Source organism: Melozone crissalis, unplaced genomic scaffold, assembly GCF_028551555.1.
Source record: "Melozone crissalis strain CALT ecotype California unplaced genomic scaffold, PUWL_Pcris_2 ptg000042l_1, whole genome shotgun sequence".
Lineage (NCBI taxonomy): Eukaryota > Metazoa > Chordata > Aves > Passeriformes > Passerellidae > Melozone > Melozone crissalis.
This window is the reverse complement of record NW_026535820.1, coordinates 23,187,689-23,209,342: the sequence shown is the minus strand read 5'-3', so window position 1 is coordinate 23,209,342 and position 21,654 is coordinate 23,187,689. Positions and strand designations below refer to the sequence as shown.

Here is a 21,654-nt window from a genome sequence, read left to right as displayed (position 1 = left end):
TTTAGAGCTTTTTTAAGATCTGTATGGTGCACTGTCCTGTCTCCAAAGTGAGTCGTGACAGAAATCAGGGGAAGGGTATGAGAGCTGAGCAAGAAAGCATTCCCTGACATACTTTCCTGTCTCAATAGCACCCCCCAAGACAGAAGTTGTTCTTTGAACTGAAAAAAACACATACAGGTTTTTCTTCTTCACTAATTTGCCTAATCACTTTCCCTAGCTGCATTTTAAAATAAATATGTATGAACATATTTCAAGGGTTTAGCATGTGCAAAATTTTTATATTGAACCGAGTTAACAAAAGTATTGGAAATAAATTATAAAATAAAGTGGTTTATATATTGGGGTTTTAATTTGATTTTTGTTTATTAGCCACTGTCTTGCAAAGTGAATTTGCACTGCAAAGTAATCCCAACAGAGGAATGAAGTACACAAGTGTAAAGCTGTCAGACTACAGCAATCATTAAAACGTCTGTCTAGATAAACTAATGGGAAACGATTTTAAGTCTTTGTTAACCTCCAGCCTCTCAGACCAAAAATACTTTGTTGTGCTGAAATAAGTAATCAGCTAGAGTAAAATTTAATGTTTTAAGAATCCCTTTGTGCTGTCCTATTTCCTGAAAAAGAATTTCAAAACTCTGCAGTAAAAAGTGTGTCGACCAGGATCGTACCGAAAGGCTGATTAGAGAAAATGTCATTTGATGACAAGGTTTGGTATATTTAGAAATGCTCCTGTTATTAAAGTTGCTGCTGTGCCAACTACTCCTACACTGGAGTCTGCTAATTTGTGTGACATGCTATCTATCCCAACGCACAAGGAAGATCAGAGATTACATGCAATAACTCCAGTCCTACTTCCGTTGTCAGACAAGGATCTCCCAGCAGTGACATTACCTTCTTGTGGTTTACTATTGCAAACCCATTTTCCCTTCCCTCTTCATTAATACCCATTTTCAAACTCCTGTTTGTAATGCCATTATTTACATCTTTAACATTCCAGAGGCTTTGATATTGCTCATAACGAAAATAACTAATGTCAAGAGAGAAGATGTGCATTTATCATTGTGGGATGTTCAGGACAATATTTTCCTAGCTCTCACTGAGTAAGAGGTCATCAGTTTGCTTTGCTCTTGACAGGGCACAAATAAAAAGCCTCAATTCAATGAAAAATTGAGGTACAACTCATCATTGTGGAATAGAGTTGTTGGCAGTTTCAGTGGCAAATGTGTGCCTCCACAGCTGTGCAACAGGCAAAGGGGTCCTTGTGGGGTGCTGTGCCAGTGCTCAGTGGGTAATGCTGGGACATCCACAGCTGTGTCCAGACACCTCTCAGGTCAGTGAAGAGGCACAAACTGAAGGGCAGTTTCCAAGTGTCATTAAGATGTGAGAGGAAGAAGGCATCTCATGTTAGTTTATTCTTTCTTTGAATTTCTTCCTAGCTGCCCCACAAAATTATGTGTGTGCAATATAGTCTTAAAAAGTAGAGTAATGTTACTTTGAGGTTTGAAGTATCAGAAGGAAAGAGGGAAAATAACCTTAAAAGGTCCTACTTTGTTCGTAAATTATGAATTTTTATTTCAAATATTGAAATAAGAAAACTGTAGGTATGTGGTATGATCTGCTCTTGCTTGTTCTATGCTGTATTACTCAAGTGCTTACTCAAGTGCTACTATATTTATTAGCAGATCATTTTTCTCTTAGATTTTGATGTTTATTGCCCTCTCAGTTGCTGGGTCTGTTATATAAACACCAGAAAAGGTTGTTCCTCACTTGACCTCTTCGTTCATGTAAATGGCATTAATATATATTTCTTTTTTTGTTTTTACAGGTTATTGAATCACTAGGGATTATTATATATAAAGCCCTGGACTATGGTTTGAAGGAAAATGAAGAGAGGGAATTAAGTCCTCCACTGGAGCAGCTTATTGACTACATGACTAATGCCACAGAAACAGATGGGAGTAGGGATGAAGGATATGATGCTCTGGATGAAGGAGTGGAGGATGAGGATGATGACAAAGAAGAAGTTGAGGCCATTCACTCCTATAAAGATGTCATGAAGGTACAGTAGCGGGCAGTTTATATGATAGTTCTGTCGATGAGAAGACTCTGTTTTCTGCATTATTATTCTGTGTGATGCTGGCTGTGTCATTTTCTGATTTCCCTTGTCCTTTTATAAGGTTTGTTTGTGAAAATGACAGGCAGCATTATTTCAAGCTTGACAGTAGGCAACAGAAAATCCGTGATCAACTTTAGCATTGGATGTGCCATTAACATCAGAATCTGATTTAATCCCTGCACTGGATAGTCAGCCTTCCAGTGTAAACATCTGTTGAATTACTTTGTGTACTCTTGGGTACTTCGTGGTGTGTTTCAATTAATTCACCTTTTCATTAGCAGGTTATTAGGGTAATTATTTCTTATCAGTTCCTTCACTTGGCACCCTCCCCTCCTGAAGCACAGCAATGCTTTTGTACCAGTAGCTTATTTGGATGGAGTGAGTCAGGGCACAGTATTTCACTGGTGATCATTATGGTTGCAGTTCTTGACCTGAGTTGTGAAATTCAGAAAAACAGCTTATGAATTTTAATTGTGACAAGTTCTTTAATGTTATCTAAGTGACTGTGAATAACCATTTAAAAGTATTACCTTCTGTTTTCTACAGAGTAATGTGTGCATGTTTTAGAGCCCAGTGAGCTCTTATTACAGACAGAGGTATTAATAAGCGTGGTTGAAAAAAAATAGTATAATTAGTTTAACTCATAAAAAATCTGATATTAATACAGGTTGGAAAACATCATGCTAACTTGTACCAGAGGACTGAGTCATTTATAGCGCTTCTTCCTAAATGCAAGTCATATCTAAGGACCAGGAGCTTAGTGCACCACATAAATTAGGTGTCATGGTGGAAGCTGAGACTAGAGGAATATCCCAAATAGCCCATCAGAACACACTAACACAGGAAGAAGACCCCACTAAAACCCTTCAGTTCTGCTGGGTTAACAGTAGAGAGAAACTCTTAGGAAACTGGAGAGGGAGTAACTTTAAGATGCTTTTGCATCCTCCTTGTGTCAGAAGTAATGATAAATGCTTAATGCCATTGTTTTTCCTCCCTCCCTAAGAGAAGCAGAGGCCAGAGGGAGAAATTAATTAAATGTTCCTTTGCTCCCTGTGATGGGGAGGGCCTGGCTGGCTGAAGTGCTCTGCCCTTCAAGCCCTGCCCCTGCCAGCCTTGCTGAGTTGCTGTGTGCAGGTGCTTTGCTCTCTCCTCCCGCTGCCTCTCCCCAACACCCAGAGGGGGCCAGCTGCACCCTGCTAAGCCCCCATGCAAGCTGCTCCAGACAGTCTAGTAGAAATGTAGAAGATTTATGGGATACATTCCTCCTTTTCCCTCAGTTTGGCAAAATGCTGTGAATTGCTGACAGCTGAAGTTTTGGATAAATGCTTTGATAAGACTGATAAGTGAAAGTTTCACTTAGTGCAGAGGCAGACAAGACCTTTGTATACACCGAGCTGAAGACAGTGTCTTTATGGAAGTGATTATTTTGCAAGTTCTTTACTTGATTTCTGTGAACAATAAAAGATAAATTTGGAAAACTTTGCTCAACTCCTTTAGGTACAGTGGTGTAGACATCCCTGGAATTAAAAGCAATAAGAAAATTCAACAGGTTTCAATGGTTAATGCCATGGAATAACATCCTGTTCATTTGGCTTTGTTAATATCTCTGCTAGTTTGCCTGTTTCTATGTTTTAAAATCAGCATCTTACCTTTTATTTCTTCATCATATTTTGTTAATAGTTTTATATCATCCTGGACATGTATTGCTTCTGTGATTTCATCTTAGTGAACTGGTCAGCTGTCATTTGTTCATCATCCTGACTTCTACTCCTACATCCCTTGGAATTCTCTTTTATTTCTGTTGTTATTTTTGCCTTAATTATGTGCTGCAGGCTTAACTCTGCAAATCACCTTTATTCCCTACTCAGTGTTATTATTGCATTGAGAGGACTAGAATGGCAGCATTATTCTGCCATATTTTTGACATGTGTGCAGATTTGAAAGATCTTTTTTTTTCCTGACTTAATACCTTTTTAGAGGTCAGACCATCTTCTGCATGTGGCTTTCTTTTAATTTTTTCCTCCCACCAGCAGTAGTAAAATGTCCGAGGCTACACCCTTATTTACCCAGTGACTGTTTCACAACAGCAATGTGTGGTCTTGTGACCATGAGGTTCAATTATTTTAAGATCCTCTTGGCAAGACTCAGTGCAAAGCCTTTTCCCCCACAGTTTGTAGTGAATGCTGAAGCAGGTTTGCTCATTGAATTGAGAACTGTTGTTCTTGCCTCCCCTGCATTCTCTGCATCACAAGCTTGGAAAATGGTAGTGATGGCCTGGTAGTGTGCTACTAATACTGATTTTTAAGGTTTTTAACTATGTAGTCTCTGCTCTGGAAATTATTTTGTCCTTGAAGTGATTATATGGTTCCTCCTCCAAAAACTGTCTTTGTCCGCTGAACTCTTCGCCATTAATCACTAACTTGGGTGTGTATATATTGTGATTAAAAAACACAGAGGTAGTTAAGATATGTGAGGTTTTTCTGTAATGTGAAATAAGCAAGGTCAATCCTGCACCCTCCCCCTAGCCTGGAAAATGCTGAGTAATATGGCAAACACTGATTCCCAAGAACGGAGAAAAGGGTAAGTGCTAAATAGTACTGCCAAGATCATCATTGGCAAAGCCAGTGGGGAAGACACAGACAAGCTTTTGTGCTGCTTCTTGGTATATTAGGCTGATTTAGGTTCTGATTTCCTTGGCAGGACCAGCCTGCTGTCCAGACTTGACCTAGTGTTTTTAAAAAGGCATCTGTGAAGAGAGGAGACATTGATTACCAGAAGCTTTTAGTCTTTGATATATTTCTGATTTGCCAGCCCTGCTGCAAAAGAAGGGAGAAACGGAGACAGTAAAGACTGGACATTTCCAGACAGATGCTTTCCTTGTTTGAGTCCCTCTCCCCACCCCATCCACTGTGTGTACACGCTATGCTCTGTAAATCTGTACGTGTGGGAGTGCCAGGTTGGCTCTGCATGTACACAGTACAGTAATCCCAGGATCAGGAGCAGGGGTTGGCAGCACACACACCTTGGGAAGCCTTGGTCAACAGAGAATAGACAGGGAAGGCCTGGCATGCTGGGCAGTGCTGGGCTTGCTAAGGGTGTGGGAAGTCCTGTCATGTGGCACCTTTATCACAGCGTGGGGCCCTCCCTGATACTGAGACAAGATGATACAGTTTATCAACCTCTTCCAGAGTATGCTCAAACCCTAATTCCACTCCTAATCTTAACATTATCACACTCCTTATCCCACAGATCTCTGCAGACAGATGGTTTAAACCAACAGCATCTTCCTGTTAACCCTGAGGCACTTTCTAAGCTGCGATTTATCAATATCTGCTGGCTTGAGCCCCAGCCCTAAACCCAGTTACAGTATTATACTTCAGTCTAGGTCAACACCCCTTTCTAATTCTGGGTGTAAAGGTAACCTCATGAGGCTTTGATAGCAGGTTTTATTCTGTGCTGGTATTTGCTGGGCTGAACTGCCATCCTAGCCTGTCATTTCTTCCAGATTTGAGCATCATTGTAGCCAAATCACTGCCAGTAGTAGACTTTGCCTCAGCCCTTCTGCAGAGCAGAGGTATTGTAGAGGTGCTGTCAGTTGTGCCTGCAAGTCACAGCACTAACCTTTGTCACTGCCTTGCTGCCTTTTTCTGCAGATCTTGTAGAAGGTACAGAAAGAAGGCAGCACCCTTCCTGAGCCAGTATCTTTCTCTTTCTTATGTTCACCTTTCATCCCAAAAGTTAACTCAGCTTTTAACAGGAGCCTTATCTGTAGCTAAGCCACACCTTCTTGTCTAGGACACAAGTGCAGTTGGTTGGTCTCTGGTGCTCAATGGCTTCAGGTCCCAGGTCTTACCTAATTGCTTGTAAGAAGTTCAGTAATAATGTTTGTTAATTCTGACCAAAACTTAACTGTCATGCAAGTGCTGCTTCACAAAGGTGAATGAGTGGCCCAGGTCCCCTAGCAAACAAAACTCATACACAGAAAATCTCCATGCTGACTTAATTTGCATGAAATTTCTTTTTCAGAGCAGCATAGTCAGTATTGTGTTGTCTCGCTATAAGAAATATAAACAAGGATGCAGTTTGCAATATTTTTATTGGTGAAAAATTATGTTTGTGCTTTGCAAAGAGGAAGAATAAATTGTTTCTCTCAACCTCAAACACTCCTTTTCTCCCATTTCAGTTGTTTTAATCATTGGCATGGTCATGAGATGAGAAACTTGTATGTCTAGGTGACTCATATGTCTTAGTAGTTCAAGGATATGGCTGACTCCTTTCAGCTGGAAATTTACAGTGGTGATATTGATCTGCCGCTGTTTTATTTTGAGTACTTTGATAGTAGAACAGATCTACCATCTATGGCATGTGTAGGATTATAGGGGAAAAGAAAAGTATGTCCTGTCTCACTGCAATTATAGTCAGGATAAGAAGATCTACATTTAGATCTAAGTATTTTGGAGACTCCCTTCTGAGTCTGAGGACTATTATCATATAGATGCTGTGACCCCATGTGAGTATAATATGGGAACCTGTCAGAAAGGAACCAGAAAATGCAGTTAAAAACAAGTCAGAGTATTTGTTTATGACAGGCAGTTAAAGAGTTCATGTTACTGGAATTCAAGAACCCATAATTTTGTCCAGTACAAGCTTAGTAAGGTGCAGCTTTCTGTCAGTGTAATTCAGTTTAAGGCTGGGCTGGCCTAAGCATTTTTGTATGAACCTGAAATTTATGCTTCATTTCCAAACAAGCAACTTGCAGTGTATGCTGTGTGAAGCTGCTGATGAGTTGGAAACTTACTGAGATGGTAAAGTCCCAGAAGTTGCCAACTGATTTTATATTAAAAATAAATGCAGCAACGTTGGCCATTTGTGAAAATGCTCAAAAAAGATACTTTCCTTTCTCTTGAATCCTGTACTCACATGTTTATGTGCTAGTCTTTATCTTGGTGGATCTCATTTTAGAAAAACAAGATTTTTGTCTCATGTGCATGGAGAGGCATTGAAATGACAGTGGGTTGGAAGTCCTCAGTTCTCTTCACTTTTTTTCTTCACTGTACTTGCTGGCTTGAACAAAAAATTATCATACTCCACTTGGGGATCTTCAGTCACATAGACGTGCTGTCTGAGACCCCTTTTGTAATATTGGGAAACCTCCTGTCCCATCTGTTTGGCTCTCTGAAAGTGCAGCCATCTAGTTTTTGTACCTCCTAAGTTCTGAGGAAGGCAGGCTCTCCTTTGGCTGTTCCTTTTTTGCAGTTTAATTCGTTGGGGACTGTCAGCTAGAAAGAAACCCCAAAATGTCCCAGAGTGACTTTGTAGCCACAGCCCCATCTCACACTGCAGTTGGGTGGGTGCCCCTGGGCAGTGTGGGCCTCTGAAGGTGCAGTTTCATGGTGCTGCTCTGACCAGGTAGACAGCCTGTGTCAGCACACCTCCTGGCCACCCTTTCTCTCTGCTGCATTGACAGGAGTGGGAGCTCTGAGTTCAGCAGTGAAGCCACAAGGACCAGGACTCATCTCCTGTGCTCAGGAGGTGAGCATGTGCTCAACCATTCCCTTTGGGTCTCCTTCAAAACAATCGCTGAGATTGGACTAGCAAAGGAATAGATGGACCTTGGTTGAATAGGACACAGGCCTTTTCTTGTTCTTTCACTGTGCTTTGAGAGAACTTGGATTTGTCTTAGAAATGCAGTAAACCTGCTGCTTTCCTCTTGTCCAGGCAAGCCTTGTGCATCATGGCTATTCATTCAAAACACAGTGTGTTTCTCATGTCTGTGCTGTCACCTTTGCTGGGACCTTTGTCACCTGTGTGTCATCAAAGCATCCCAAAAGTTTGTTTGCCTTTGTTCTTTAATCAGTTCCTTCATCTACAAACACCATTGTGCAGGTGCAAAGTAAACAGTGCTCCTGGCTGAGTCATGGGCAGAGCCAGTGTTGGAAGTCCTGTGCTGTGCAGCCCCACAGAGCTGAGCAAAAATAAGCAGGAGTGTCTCTCTGCATGTTTGAGTGTTTGTAATGTATGAGCAATATCTCCATGTTGCTGGTATTAAAGTAAAAGTATTTAACAATAATAATAGGGCTTTGATATGAAGGGCTTGTACCTGATGTACTTGCAAGGAAGTTGTCCCTCAAGACCTTGCTCTTTCCGTTTAAAAAGAAGAACTTTTTGTCTTCCTTACTTTTATTATTCTTGGAAACATTCCTTCCATCAGTATGGGCTTAGATAGATTGGAGTGTCTTACTCCAGGCTGGGAGACAAAACCAAATGACCTTTCCTGCAATGATTTATGGCTCACAGTAGCACATCTGCAATGGTTAAAAAACCATGTACCCATAATTCACTTAATTATACTGGTATAACCTGTCTAAGGTCTAAAATAGTCTGAGGAATCCAAGGAGTTGTCCAACAAAAACAGGAAACACAGATGGGGCATTCAGATTATTTTTATGGGGAGGTTAGAATACACCTGAAATTTGTGTGTGGGCCCTTATGCATCTAAAAGAGGCACAGTAGGGCAGGGACTTTTCCCCTCTGTCTTTTTTATGCTGTAATTATTATAAGTAATTTATACAAGAGTAAAAATAAAGTTCCATATTTTAGTGCAGATGGAAGGATTCTTTGGTGGTAATGGTGGCCCATAATGCATAAAAGGCAGAATTTCTCATGATAGAGCTTCAGTTATTCCATAAAAAATACAAGTTTGAAAACATGTAAAACATTCTGTAAGAAAGAATACATCTGAAGTATCAAAGAATCTGTGTGAGCCTGCGCTGCCTAAAATATACCCTGGAGACTGAAGTAGATCAATGAGTGTTTACTCTCACAAGGTATGTTCTGTTTGATCAGATTAATTTGAAGTTCTAAGTAATGACTGGAAATCAGGGTAATGGTCAATTAACACAGTAAAGCTGTAGAGACCCAAAACAAAGCAGGAAAAGAGCAGAGTCACAATTACAAAAAGGACCCACATCTTCTCTGCCCTGCAGATTACCTGCAGCACTCAGCAAAGCAGCGCTGCCTGACCTGGCCAAAGCTGGAGGGATCTGCCTGAGTCTCCCTCTCCATCTCTTAACCTCCCCTCTTCTCCAGCTGTTAAAACTGCTCAGTGCACAGAAGGCTGTGATGGGTTTTTCAGATTTGCTGTCAGCCTGGTGAAGGCAGTAGATCTGCTCAGAAAAATTACCCAGGACAGCAGCTTGTCTTACGTTAGGATTTGGTGAAGGTTCATCTTGTCAGGATCCTTTCTATCCATGTAGGCTTGGATGTTTGTGGTGCTGCTGGCAGCTTTTTATCTCTGCAGGCTCCTTTAGCTTCTTTAAACGTGAAGGCCATTCTTCAGGCTCACATGATACCTTCTATCATGCCTGTACGGTACAAGTGTTTGATTTACATTCCATGTAATGCCAGCATCTCACAGGGGATAACCCATGAGGAATTTCCAGTGTAGCTTCCCAGGAGCCCCTGTATTACTTACATCATGTGTGGGATGTGTGTTTCAGTAAAGAGATGAACTAACGGTGACATGCAAAACTGATGGGCAGTTTTCTCATGTAGTATTGTGTGCCGCAGATTCCCAGTGACTGCACTCACTGACCATGTTCAAAACAGCAGATGAGCTTATTTCTGCAGTTTTTTAGGTTGTGCATCTGCAGCTCATTTGAAATGGGCACTGTGGGTGTTCTTGTAGCTCTAGTGCTCTACAGGCATGAGAGAAGCAGGACTTGTGAGGTGGGGGAGAATTTCTTAATTAGTCTAATGTAGCTGGGGTAAAATATGTTACACCTTCCAGGCTGAAAGGAAAGGTCCAATGGCAGAGTCTATGAGTGCTGGTCCTCTATAAATTGTGGAGTCCCTAACTTCTCTGAGGTGTTAGAGCCTCACAATCCATCAGTCTATTCAGGAGAGAGGTTAGAGGAAAAGTGGCTGTGGAAGTTTTGCCTTTTCTAGATCTTGCCAGGAAGTAAATCACCAAATATGAGTGTACTAAGTTTATTATTGCAATGTTGTGATGGCCCTGATGAGGGGAGAGAATGATGCATTTGACTCCATGGATATCAGACGGCTAATTAATTACTTTATTATACTATATTATTCTATATATCTAAAACTGAATTTGCTAAGTATTCAACTTTGCGCACAACTGCTTACGCTGCATTGAATTTTGTGACTGTGAGCCGACAGTCCCGACACAAACACACACCTGGCCCTGATAGGCAAAGGAAACAAAACACTATGACTTTGGGTAAATAATTTCCATGTTGTATTCTACTTTTGCACATACACAAACACAGCAAATGATAAGAATTGTGTTGTCTTTCTCTGAGGTTCAGAGAATGTGAATCCCAGAAATATTCTTGGGAAGAATTGTGCCTTGCTTTTTTTATGAAGAGAAATGTGGCTACAGTTTATCTTGGTGATAGCAACTATGTAAAAGACTATGCATTTTGCATATGTAAAAAACTGAGCATTTCAGTTGTCAATATTGCTAGTCCAGAGTCACTTATAATGGTATAATTGCATTAGCAAAGAAAATAGAAGCAGCATAGATGCTACAAAATTACTTAACTTCTTGCAGAGGCATATTGTCCTGTAACAGCAACATGGGAAAAATAAAGAAACAGAGGGAGGGCCCTTTAATTAAGCCACTGTGATCTTCTTGCTTTTGAATTATTCAAGAAGGAGGCTTGGGCTTGAGGCAAAAATTCTATTGGCACATTTATTTCAGTGCCAGTAACAGTATAAAAAGAAATTAAACATTTGGAGGAAAGGTCATAGAATTGATTTAAAAGTGCCATTAATTATCCAAAATAATAATCACTTTCTTTTATCCATGCTTTTTTTTAAGCATACTCTTGACTACTGTGCTCCTATTATACTATTTTCTGCTCCCTTTTGCTTAGTGTACTGTTGCATGTTGTATTTTAGAAAAATATTTAAGTGAGATAAGGCCATTTGATACGAAGAAATAAACAGGGTCTCCTAGATTGTGCTGACCCCTGAAGATGCACATCTAAAAGGCAGGATATCATATTTATCCCAAAGATTGGTCTGAAGACAGAGCATGTTTTGCATTTTTTAGTAAAAGGTTTTTTACAGTAGGTTTTTGTTTAAACATTTACTTCCAACATCCCTGAATAGTATTGTACCTGAAGCACTCCTGAGAGGTAGCTTTCAAAAGATTATTGTCTGCAGGGTGCATGGCCCTGAGTGTGTTTTAAGTGAACGATCTGTAAATATTTTTAATGAAATAACAGAATGGGAAAAGCAATATTCTTCTGGGTGATGGCTTCAGGGCACTTCTGATGTAGTTTCTAGTTTGCCTCACTGCAAACTTTGGGGCACACATTCCAAAGCTTCTTCATACGTGGGCTGGGTATGCAGAATTGTGGGGAATGATTTGAATGTTTTAACCTAGCAGCCCTTCAGATAACTCACTGTCAACTGAATCAAGTGGTCCCAAGAGATGAATTCTTCAAATCTACTGAGCTTGGCAGAGCTTTTACTGAAGGGAGGGTGTAGGGCAGCCTGGATGCTATAGAAAGGTAGCAGGCATGGGAATTCAGGGATTTTATGTGAGGAGGCAAAGCAAACTGGCAGCACTGAGCAGAACCACGAGTAGTTGTTGTTTGTAGACCCAAACTAAACCCTCTCAGGAGGAATATTTATCTGAGGGATTGACAAGCACAGAGTGCTCAGGGATTGTGCTACGGACAGGCAGCTGCACACAGTGGCAGAGCTTCACATGCTGCTCTCGGCTGGCTTTGTGTAAAGGCTGGAAAGAAGGCACTAGGAGGATTCTTTTTGGAAGCTTGGGTGAATGGAAAACAGGCATTTTATTGCCTCTGCACTGAAGAGAGAACAAAACCCTTTGTTTTGTTATTATTGATCTATTTATCTCAGAGAAAGAGGCTAGAAACTTAATTTTAAGCACTAGAAAAACCAGGCATTTGTTTTGTAGTTATTGCACTCATGTTGGCGGGGAAGAACATGATACTTTGGGTGATTTAAGCCAAAAGAGAGTTGTATGGTTGGGGTTTTTGGAGCAATTGGCTGGATTTGGGGTTTTTTGCCTTCTTTTAGGATAAAGCAGGCTTGGAGTTGAGACAAGAAGGTCCTAATGTGCAATTGTATTTGTTTTTTCTTTTTGGCATGCCAAGGTTTCTTGATGTGAGCATTAAGACCAACACTTGCTTTAAATCAGCAAATTTTCATGAAGCCAAAACTCTTTATGAACTGGACTCTTCTAATCAATTCACATCTACCAGTCTGTTATATACTGCATGCAACAAGCCCCCATATATGTATTTTATACAGTCAGATATATTTACATAGGTAGATGTAAGATATCGCTATCCTCAATCCACCTTTTGGAAAGGCAAAATTGTAAGGTGATGTTTAAAAACATGACAGTGTTAAGTGAAGAAAGTGAACTATAGGGCTTGTTTTTAAATAAGTCTTCTGTGGTAGCATGTGATATTAAAAAAACAAACAAACAAAAAAAAACAAATTAAAAAAACTGAAGTTCAAGCCAGTATTAGCAAGATTTATTGTCTTTTCATGTCTGGACAGAAGAACCATGTCACACTTAGAGCTATTTTTAATGGCTCAGAGGTAAAAAAAAAAAAGGAATATGTTTTCAAGGCAACATACTAGAAATAAAAATACTCAGTGAGTATTTTGTCCTTGTGTTTGCCCTTGTGTTTAATTTCTTATAAACCCATATAAAAAGTGAAGGGATTCCTGTACCTTAGCTTGATGAAGAAAGCTGGGGACAGTTCACATAAATCCCTTCAAAGTAATTTTAAAGCAGCTTTGAACGTGACAAGTGTTTAAGTGAATTATGTTGATAGACAGGTTTCATTAATTAAAGTGATGTCATTTGCTGTCTTAAACAGTTGTCCTGATTTTTCATCTGGGGCAGTGTAACTGGAGGTCAACATGTGGTCAGCTTTACTTTGAAAGTAACCACTGTGCTCCTTTTAAAAGGGTGATGTCAGTCCCTTTCGCATTTGAGTGTGCTGGTGAGCAAAGGAGGGTTCTTATTGCAATTTCTTGCCCTGGTAATGGTGCCTACTGTATTTGGAGCCAAGGCAATTTGCTGGGGACTTTCCAGTGAGGTCTGGTTGCCAGAGACACTTGGCCTCAGGGTGTCACTTCAGCAGAAGGGCTGAAATCTGTCTGTACCAGAAACCTTTAAAAACCAAAAACCCTTACCTCAGAACACTACAAGTTGGGCTTGCTTTTCTGCCTTGAAGAGGGAGAGAGGGAACATCCCTGCTCCTTGCAGGTGCTCTCCTGGTGGCCAGGGCATGGATGGCACCCACCTCCCTCAGCCTGCCTCTGTGGTCAAGTGAGCAGGTAGAGCAGGACGGGTGTTTCTGTTGTGTTCAGGACAGTTGCTGCTGTACAGGTGAAACTCAGGAGGTTTGTAATCTCTGGGCAGGTATTGCTTGTGCCTGGGTGCAGGGCAGCTGAGGGGAGATAACCAGCAAGATAACTAGACACCCTCCACAAACCTCTTTTGTCTTACATGCCTACCACAATAAAAGGATTATTAATTTTCTTTACCACTCTGGCAGATAAAGCTAACCTCTCTTTGAAGGTAATTTGGCAGCTATCTAGGCCTTTTAATGAAGGTGCTGCAAGCAGAGTGGTTTTTTGGCAGCTCCTTGCTGGTGTCATGCAGAGTTTGAGGGAACTGATCCCCCCTTGCGTTCCCTGCCTCCCCCAGATTCCTTCTGAAGCTGTCTTTCTTGTGGGACACTGAGGTGTACTTCAGGATACTGGCAGAAAGTCCTCTAGAAACAGTTTTGGGCTTTTTGACAAGAGAATGATGTTTCAAGTTATCTTTGCTGACAGAACAATCTGTGAGCTTTAGCACTCAGCAGTTTTACCCTGGACTTTTGGTAGATGTGAAGGTACATCCAAAATTCGGTTCAGAGCTGTTAACTAACTCCAGTTGAGGCACTTTGCCAATGTCTTAGGGATGTCACTTTATCCATTTTTATAAAGTTCAGTATGAAGTTGATGTTAAACTGCCTTTCATCTTTCTGAAGGCAGCAATATTTGAAGGCAGCAATATTTGAAATAGATGTATATACTTGCATTTCTAGTTACTGTACTTTGCTCTAAGTCCTGGTTTTTAGAAATATAACTGCTCTGACTTTCAGCCTTCAAAAGTGGTTTTATTATGAAAAATGTTAGTATAGAAAAGAGTTGTCCAAGAGTAACAATTGGTCTTTGAGTACATGCAGGAGAGTGCTCTACCATGATCACCCCTTTGATAACCTTGCTCTCTCTGGACTGCAGTCACTACAGTATTAATTGCCTTCCAGAGATAAAATTCCCTTTATATTTCTGCTTTAAAAGGCATTGATAGACTTATCATGTAAAAGCATCAATTTCAATGGACATGTAGTATATGCCTCTGCAAGTGCCAGGGGGTTTAAAGGTAGCTTTAAAGATGAAGAACTGAGCTGGGAGTTCCTGCCTGACTTGTAGAGATATATCTTTCATGATGTGTAACTGAGAACAGGTAAATAATTACCTACGGCGCAGGTCCTTAGAGTACTTGGCACAAAATTGTTTAATTATTTTAAGGGCTGTGTTTGAAAACAAAGCAATCATGCAGCCTTGACTGGAGAACTAGAAAAATGGTTTGCTACCTCCATTTTCTCTTTTTCCCTTCAGATAATAAGATTTTGATGAAGAGGTGGCTGGTACCTGGGTTGTGGTGTATGGGGTTTTTTTATTGTTGGGTTTTTTTGCTGTTTGTTTTTTTCCCCCTGAGCTATTCTCTGTTGAGGGCCACATCCCTTTTAGGGAGGAACATACTTGTTTCTACAAGGTTCCTTCTCAGATAAGAATGGTAAGACCTATCTGATATGGTTGAGATAACCTAAAGTGCAAAATTATTTTATGCTAATTAAAAGCAAGGTAATAGAAGTTGGAAAGATTCTTCAAATACTTTAAACTATGTATATGTTTTCCATCCATCTTTTTCTGAGTGTGCAACTAAATTCATTTCCAAAAGAATGCTCAGCATTTGAAAGTACAGGGAAGTTGATTTGAAAATGAAACAAACTTGCTTGTGCAGTCAGAGATTGGCCCAGGTGCATGGATTGCCCTACTTCTACAAGTGGCATATTTTGAAATAAACAAGATAACTGTTAGAAAGAAAAGGCAAGCCCTAAGGAAGAGGAAGAAATGTTCTTGTGTTCAGTTTATTAGCAAGAGACAATCTCTCTTGTTCTCCATCTTGGGGTTCCCGTCTTGTGTTGAGGTCTGTGTTGTTCATCTCTTTTGGAAGCAGAGACTCATTGCTCTCCCCTCCAAGAAGTCATGATGTAAGGAAACTAATACATTTTAAGATTGCATCAAGAGATCAGCCTTTAAAATATGCTAGAATCTTCACAATCTCTTAATTAGAAATAGTGACGGTTATATTTCATATATACTCCTATGAGTTCAGGACCTAAGATTTCAAGAAAACTATCAATTGCTGCAAGATGGTTAATAATTCACTACAGCTGTCCATCCTAAATGTTCACCTAGAGACCAAGATCTTTTGAGTGCATAGAAGTGCAAATGGACCAACAGAGCAGGGAAAAATATGCTGTAGCATATGTGATTTGGTCAGCAATGGCTTTGATCCAGAATTTTTTATTTTCCATATCAAAAAAGATCCCTGACCAGCCCACTGGGCTTTGTGTTGACCTCAGCTGCACTAACAAAAATAAAATTTGTAATTCTTAATATCACTAGGGAGAAAGAATATGTGTGGGCATGGACTGCAAGGCTGTGACAGAGCCCCAGCAGCACGACTACGGTCCCCACAGTGCTGACTCAGCACAATTTGGGGTACTTGAGCTGGCCTTGAATGCTTGACAAAGTGGTAAAAATGCAGTGACACCGTGCTAAAAAAATGCTTTTACTCCCATTGTTGCCAATGGGAAGACACGTGTGGAGGCAGAGTGAAGCAGCAGAGTTGTCTTTGCCTCAAGCCTCTGAGCATCCAGGGCAGTATAAACACCATCTGCAGTCCCTACAGGTGGTGAGTCCCACCTATGTGCAGGGAGTATTTCAGAGCCATTGGCTCCAGGTAATTCAGTTTCTAGTAACTGCCATACTGGAGACAATTTCCAGGAATAAAGTGTGTGTAAAGAAAAGGACAAAAAAGGGCCACTACAAACAGAGGGAACTGAGGAGAAAATAACACTTGTAACCACTTTTAACATTCTGCTTTATTGGATATCTATTCTGTTTGAATAAACAATGATATATATTTGAATCAAAATTACTTAATCAATTTAATTAATAAATTGTGGGTTAAATAATTTTGTTCATACCTACCTTAGAGTGGCATGTTTAACATTTATGTAACTGATATGCTTGATAAGGCAATTGCAATGTAGATTCAGTGGCTATAAATTTTAAGAGAAAAGTGTTAAGCACACTTGCCTGGAAGAAGAAGAGAAAGAATTTTTCTGTAGGCCTTTTTTATGCAATCAGGGTTCCAAGACCTGGTTTCCCTGACAAAGGTTGTACAAATAAGGAGTAGGCATACATGAAGGACTAGAAAAGCTTTCCATAAGCTGAGGTCTAATGGAAGCAAAATGAGACTGGTTAGAAGTTACTTGATTTTTTTCATTGGGAGTGAAGTTTAAAAGCTTGTTATGCTTTCTCATGCTGTATATTTGGTTATGTGGCTGGAAAACTGTTTTTTTGGATAGGAATAAAAAAGTCATGCTTCAGGACAAAACATGAAAGCAAATTATTATTATTATGCCTACTGAGAGAAGTTTCAGCACTGTACATAAAAACAAACAAGCTTCCCACACACACACACACACACACACACACTTTAAAGCTTTGTATGTGAACTGTAAATTGCTGCCAAGGAAAGTGCATGTTTTTATTTTAGTTGATATATTTTAATTGGATTTTAAGTGGCTCATGAATAAACTGCCTTACATTAATATATTGTCTCTCAATTAGAATGTATACAAACATCTCAACTGTGTAATGATGAGATTGATGGGCATTATTCAAAAGCTGAGAGATGCAGCCTCTCTTCTGCACTATTCTCCCCTTCCTTTTCTACATGTGTCTCTGTGATTTGGTTTCTGATTTGAGGGTCATTGCCCAACATTTTATGATACCTTTTGATAAAATTGTTTTCTCATTTAAACTGTTTTAAATACTTCACTATTTTCTACTGTTTTTCCTGAAATACTCTTTTTTTTTTTTTTTTTTTTTTTTTTTTTTAAGCAGCAGCCTGGGTGTAATCACTGCTTTTTCTGCTCATGTGAGGTCTTGGGGAGAGGGGAAGAAAGAAGGGCTTCCATCCTGACCTCATTCTCTGCTGCATATGCCAAGCATCCTGGTACAAAACCAGCTCTCCTCTCCTCTCCTGAACAGAAGCAATAATTCAGGAACAGGAGAAGGCACCCTGCAGCCCTAAGGAGGGCCTGAGCAGCATGGCAGACAAGCATACAAAATAGCATTACAAGGGTGCAGCTCTTTGCTAGCAGTTGTTCAGCTCTAAGTTATTTAATAATGTGAAGGGTGGTTCCACAGCTTAATGGGCTGTTAGCTAAATAACTACAGGTAGCCCTGTGAATTTGCACAGCCACTCCCCTTCTCCTTTAATTATCCAGTTTTATCGTGTTTTCCCATCTATGCCTCTGCTCTGCTTTTGAAGCTGGTTTTCTTACCCAGATGCCTCCGTCCCATCCTTCACTCTGCTGCTCCAGCATGAAATGCAGATGTGTGAGTGGTACAGATGAGAGTTGCAGTAAGCTCTTGTCTACCTGTGAAGCAGAGAGCTTTAGAAAGCAGTTGTTGCTGACAGGCTACCTGGTGGTTTTGCTAAATGTTGCAGGGATTGACATTTCACGTAAAAAAATGGGAAAACCAGAAATGGTAGGTTTTCACACTTGCCCATGAATAATCCCACTGATGTTGCACTGAATAGTCAAAGAAGGAGAGCTAGCAAATTCAGATTGCTGCATATTTATATTATTAATTCCTCCATTATTCTGCTAAGAAACAACAAAGCACAGTTTCTCTGAAACTAAGAATGCAGAATTGGTTTTCACTTAATTGGCTCTTTTGAGACAAGTCTCTTTGAGAAGCAGGATGTTGTTAGTCCACTGTGTAAAGACAGTGTAACAATACACTTAACACATAGTCCAGAAATAGTTGTATGTAGGGGCTTGTATTTGAGGGGTAAAAATACTACCCTCATGGCTTTCAAGTGGAAATGAGAATTTATACAAGTGCAACTTTGTCAAGAAGTCTGCACTAGTACATAAAGTTAGTCATTGAAAATTTAATATCAAAATGTCCAGTGGAAATAATCATTGTCTCATAAAAACATAGGTTGACTTTCATTTAAAATCTGTTTTGATAGTTCTTCATTCTTAGAAAGCTAATAAAGAGTGAGAATAGGGTTCACTGAGCATGAAAAATGCAGGATTTGGCTTAAAAATTGAGATGTACTCAGTAACATGTAGTGGAGTTTGTTTTCTCTTCCTGACACCAGTGTAAGTTTTAAATACTTTCAAAAGTGTTTGTAATTATGTTAAATATTTGTAAGACTCATTTTCCTAAAGATGGTATCATATAAATGTAACAGATTACAAATTATCTTCACCTTTAATTGTCTGTTGTTGGGTAAGGTTCAAGTTTATAGGTGAGACAGTTCAGTGGGGTGTTAATCTTGCAGTTGCTGTCTATTAAAATTTTATCAAGATTCTCATCACTGCCTAAATTCAGTCTAATAGCATGGAAAAGTAGTTAAGACTCATCAAATAGTTGTGTAGTATTAAGATTTTAAGAAAGAAAATGAGTCATGGTGCTCAGCACTTCAGTGCAATTGGTACCTCAAGGAAACAATGTCAGGACAGATATTCTGTTCAGGAGAAAATAGTGGAAGGGAGCCCTTAACTGTGAACCAGTTTCATCCCCAACATTTTGAATCTGTGTGTTTTGCTTTGTGTTTCTAAAACAATGGCAGCACCCAAACCCTCACAGCAGCATTTCCCAGCACAGTCTACCCTAATGAGGAGCATCTTTCAATTTTACTTGCAGGCTGACTTCAGTTTTGACTCAGGAGGGCATTTGTAAACATTTGTTAGTCCACTCCTGTTTGACATTTCAGCATAAATATAAATAATTTGCTCAGAGCCTTTAATCCTTAGACTTTGCAAAGCAGAGGGTAGTTAGCGATGATGATGACGATTATCTGATGCAGACAAGTGGACATTTCTTTAAGGATCAGCATCCTATGCAAAGCAGTGTTTTCAATCCTTGCATCATCCAATTTCCATTTGCAGTTTTGGCTGTAATTTCAGCAGCTACCTTGTTGTGTCCTTTACACAGTCCTGAAAGAGAGAACCAACCAAGGCCACTATTTCTTCAAATTATACCTGTTATTGCTAAATGCAATAGCTTTGCTGCTGCATTTGCAGGTTCATACTAAAAAGGAAAATCAGTAAAGAAGGACTGTGTTTATTAAATTATTTTATGGGGAGGATTACTCAAAACATTAAATTTGGAAATTGTGAAGTAGGGAACTGTGTAGTACTACCCTTGTTCACCCGAAAGCGATTATCAAAACAACAAATACCAGCCCAAGGGAAGGCCTTGGCAGACTGCTGGAGAACACTTAAATACCAAGGTAGATGTGCTTGGTACTGGCAATTTGCTTCAGTTTCCACAAAACCTACCTTTTCCTTGAGGTGTCCAAAATTAACTAGATCACATGTCAAGCAGTTGGGCATTCCATGGCACTTGCAAAAGATCCTTTAAAATATCAATTAAAAAGTTACCAAACTTTTGCAGGTGAAGAGTAAATGTCTGTGAATACTTTCTGTATTTTCTGTTAATTTATTTTGTGGATTAATAGCTAACTCTGCTCCCATCCCTTTTATCTTATTGCAGTCTTTCCTCAGGAGTGTTCCCCTAGAATCCTTATCAGAGGGATCAGGCACTCCTTGGCCCATTGCAGTTACAAGCAGCAGAGCCAGGGGCACATGGCTGCCTGGAATGTTTGAGAAAGCAGCTCTGAAGTGCTGGGAAGCAGCTGAAATTGGCTCCAGATGTTGTAAAAGCCACCTCAAAACTTTTACTGTGCCTAAGTTGTGGGTACTGTGTACAGGGGTGGTCCTAGCAGGCAGAAACATCTTACAAACTCATGACAAAACACTTATTCCTGTCAGGAGCCCATCCCTCAGTATTATTCTGGATAGTAAAGCAAAATGCTTAGTTAAATTTTACAAATATGCAGGTCGTGTCTTGGTAAGATTTCTCTGGTAAGGTGTGTGGCTGCTTGAAGTTAATATTCATATTAAGAAGGATATATATGAAAACAAAAGCCTAATCATAAACTCTAGTTTATCTTCATGGAGGTAAAATCTTTCAGAAAATAGTCCGGACTTGAAAAGGCATCTCAAGCTGAGTTTTATTTTCTGAACCTGTTGCAGTACCATACTGCAAAGGATGAGGCAAATAGCTAGTACACTTGCATGTTCAGTGATCTGTTGGTTAAAGTAATTTCTTCTTGTTGCTTAAGAAAAAGTACATCTTTTAAGTCTTTGTTAATACTCCAAGGCTTTCAAAACACTTAACAAGCCTGGCATTTGCAGGCTGGTAATATGTTTTGCATAATATCAATGGCCTGTCTTTGTGGCCCATGGGAAAAAGAAATCTTCTTCTTTGTGGTGCATTCCCCAAGATAATTACAAGTGGAAACACTTTTTGTCTTCTGAAATCTTAATTCCAGCAGCCCAGGTGTTTTGATGAAGCTTCCAGTATATATCTATTCAAAATGGGTTTGCAAAGCTGAGCTGCATTTTAGTGGGAGAGTCAACTGTATTTCTTGTAACTTTATGGAGGCCTTGCTGGAATATATTCAAAGAAATGCAAGAAATGCTGTTTGATCTCTTCAGATGGTTAAATTGTGATTCCTGGTAGCACTGCTTTGGCTTGGTGCACCCTGTTTCCTAGTCAACCGAGGATGAAGTTGGAGGAGCTGGCAAGGCTATGATATTTACATAATGCCTTTTTTTCCTGTGAACCCTGAATGTGGATGGAAACAGCCTCTAATCTTCTTAGTGATCTAAGCAAAGATTGAATGCTTTGGGTCAAGCTGGGGTTTTGGATAGGCTCAGTTAGAAAAAAAAAATTCAGAAATCCCAGCTCTTCACAATGATTGCAAATGGAAATATTTACAGACTGAGCTAGTTAATGTTTTAGTAGTTGATAATATTTTTATTATTTCACCAGTTTGCAAATACCACATAATCTGTTTTGAGCCATACTTTTTGAGACTTCTTGGAAGCAGAACAAACAGGCCTTGTGTTAAGCTCTGGGCACTGTTTGAGTTCATCCCCCTTAGGGTAGCTTTAAGTTGTATCATGAGGGATGAAAAGGCAAGTGTCAGAATAAGCATACAACCTCAAAATGACTGGGAAAGACTGCATATATGATCTTAATCCTTCTTGCACTACTACCACCCTGACATGGTAAAAGGA

The 21,654-nt window shown here is 39.8% G+C and overlaps 1 protein-coding gene across 3 annotated transcripts in view; it reads left to right on the top strand.

The window, feature by feature from the left end:
• Nucleotides 1–21,654, top strand: part of SPIRE1 (spire type actin nucleation factor 1) — a 134,015-nt gene that overhangs the window by 53,628 nt on the left and 58,733 nt on the right. For all 3 annotated transcript variants that reach the window (XM_054284551.1, XM_054284550.1, XM_054284549.1), the window contains exon 3: nucleotides 1,826–2,059. In XM_054284551.1, coding sequence (XP_054140526.1) covers nucleotides 1,826–2,059 — 234 coding nt within the window. The remainder of the gene's footprint in view (nucleotides 1–1,825; nucleotides 2,060–21,654) is intronic.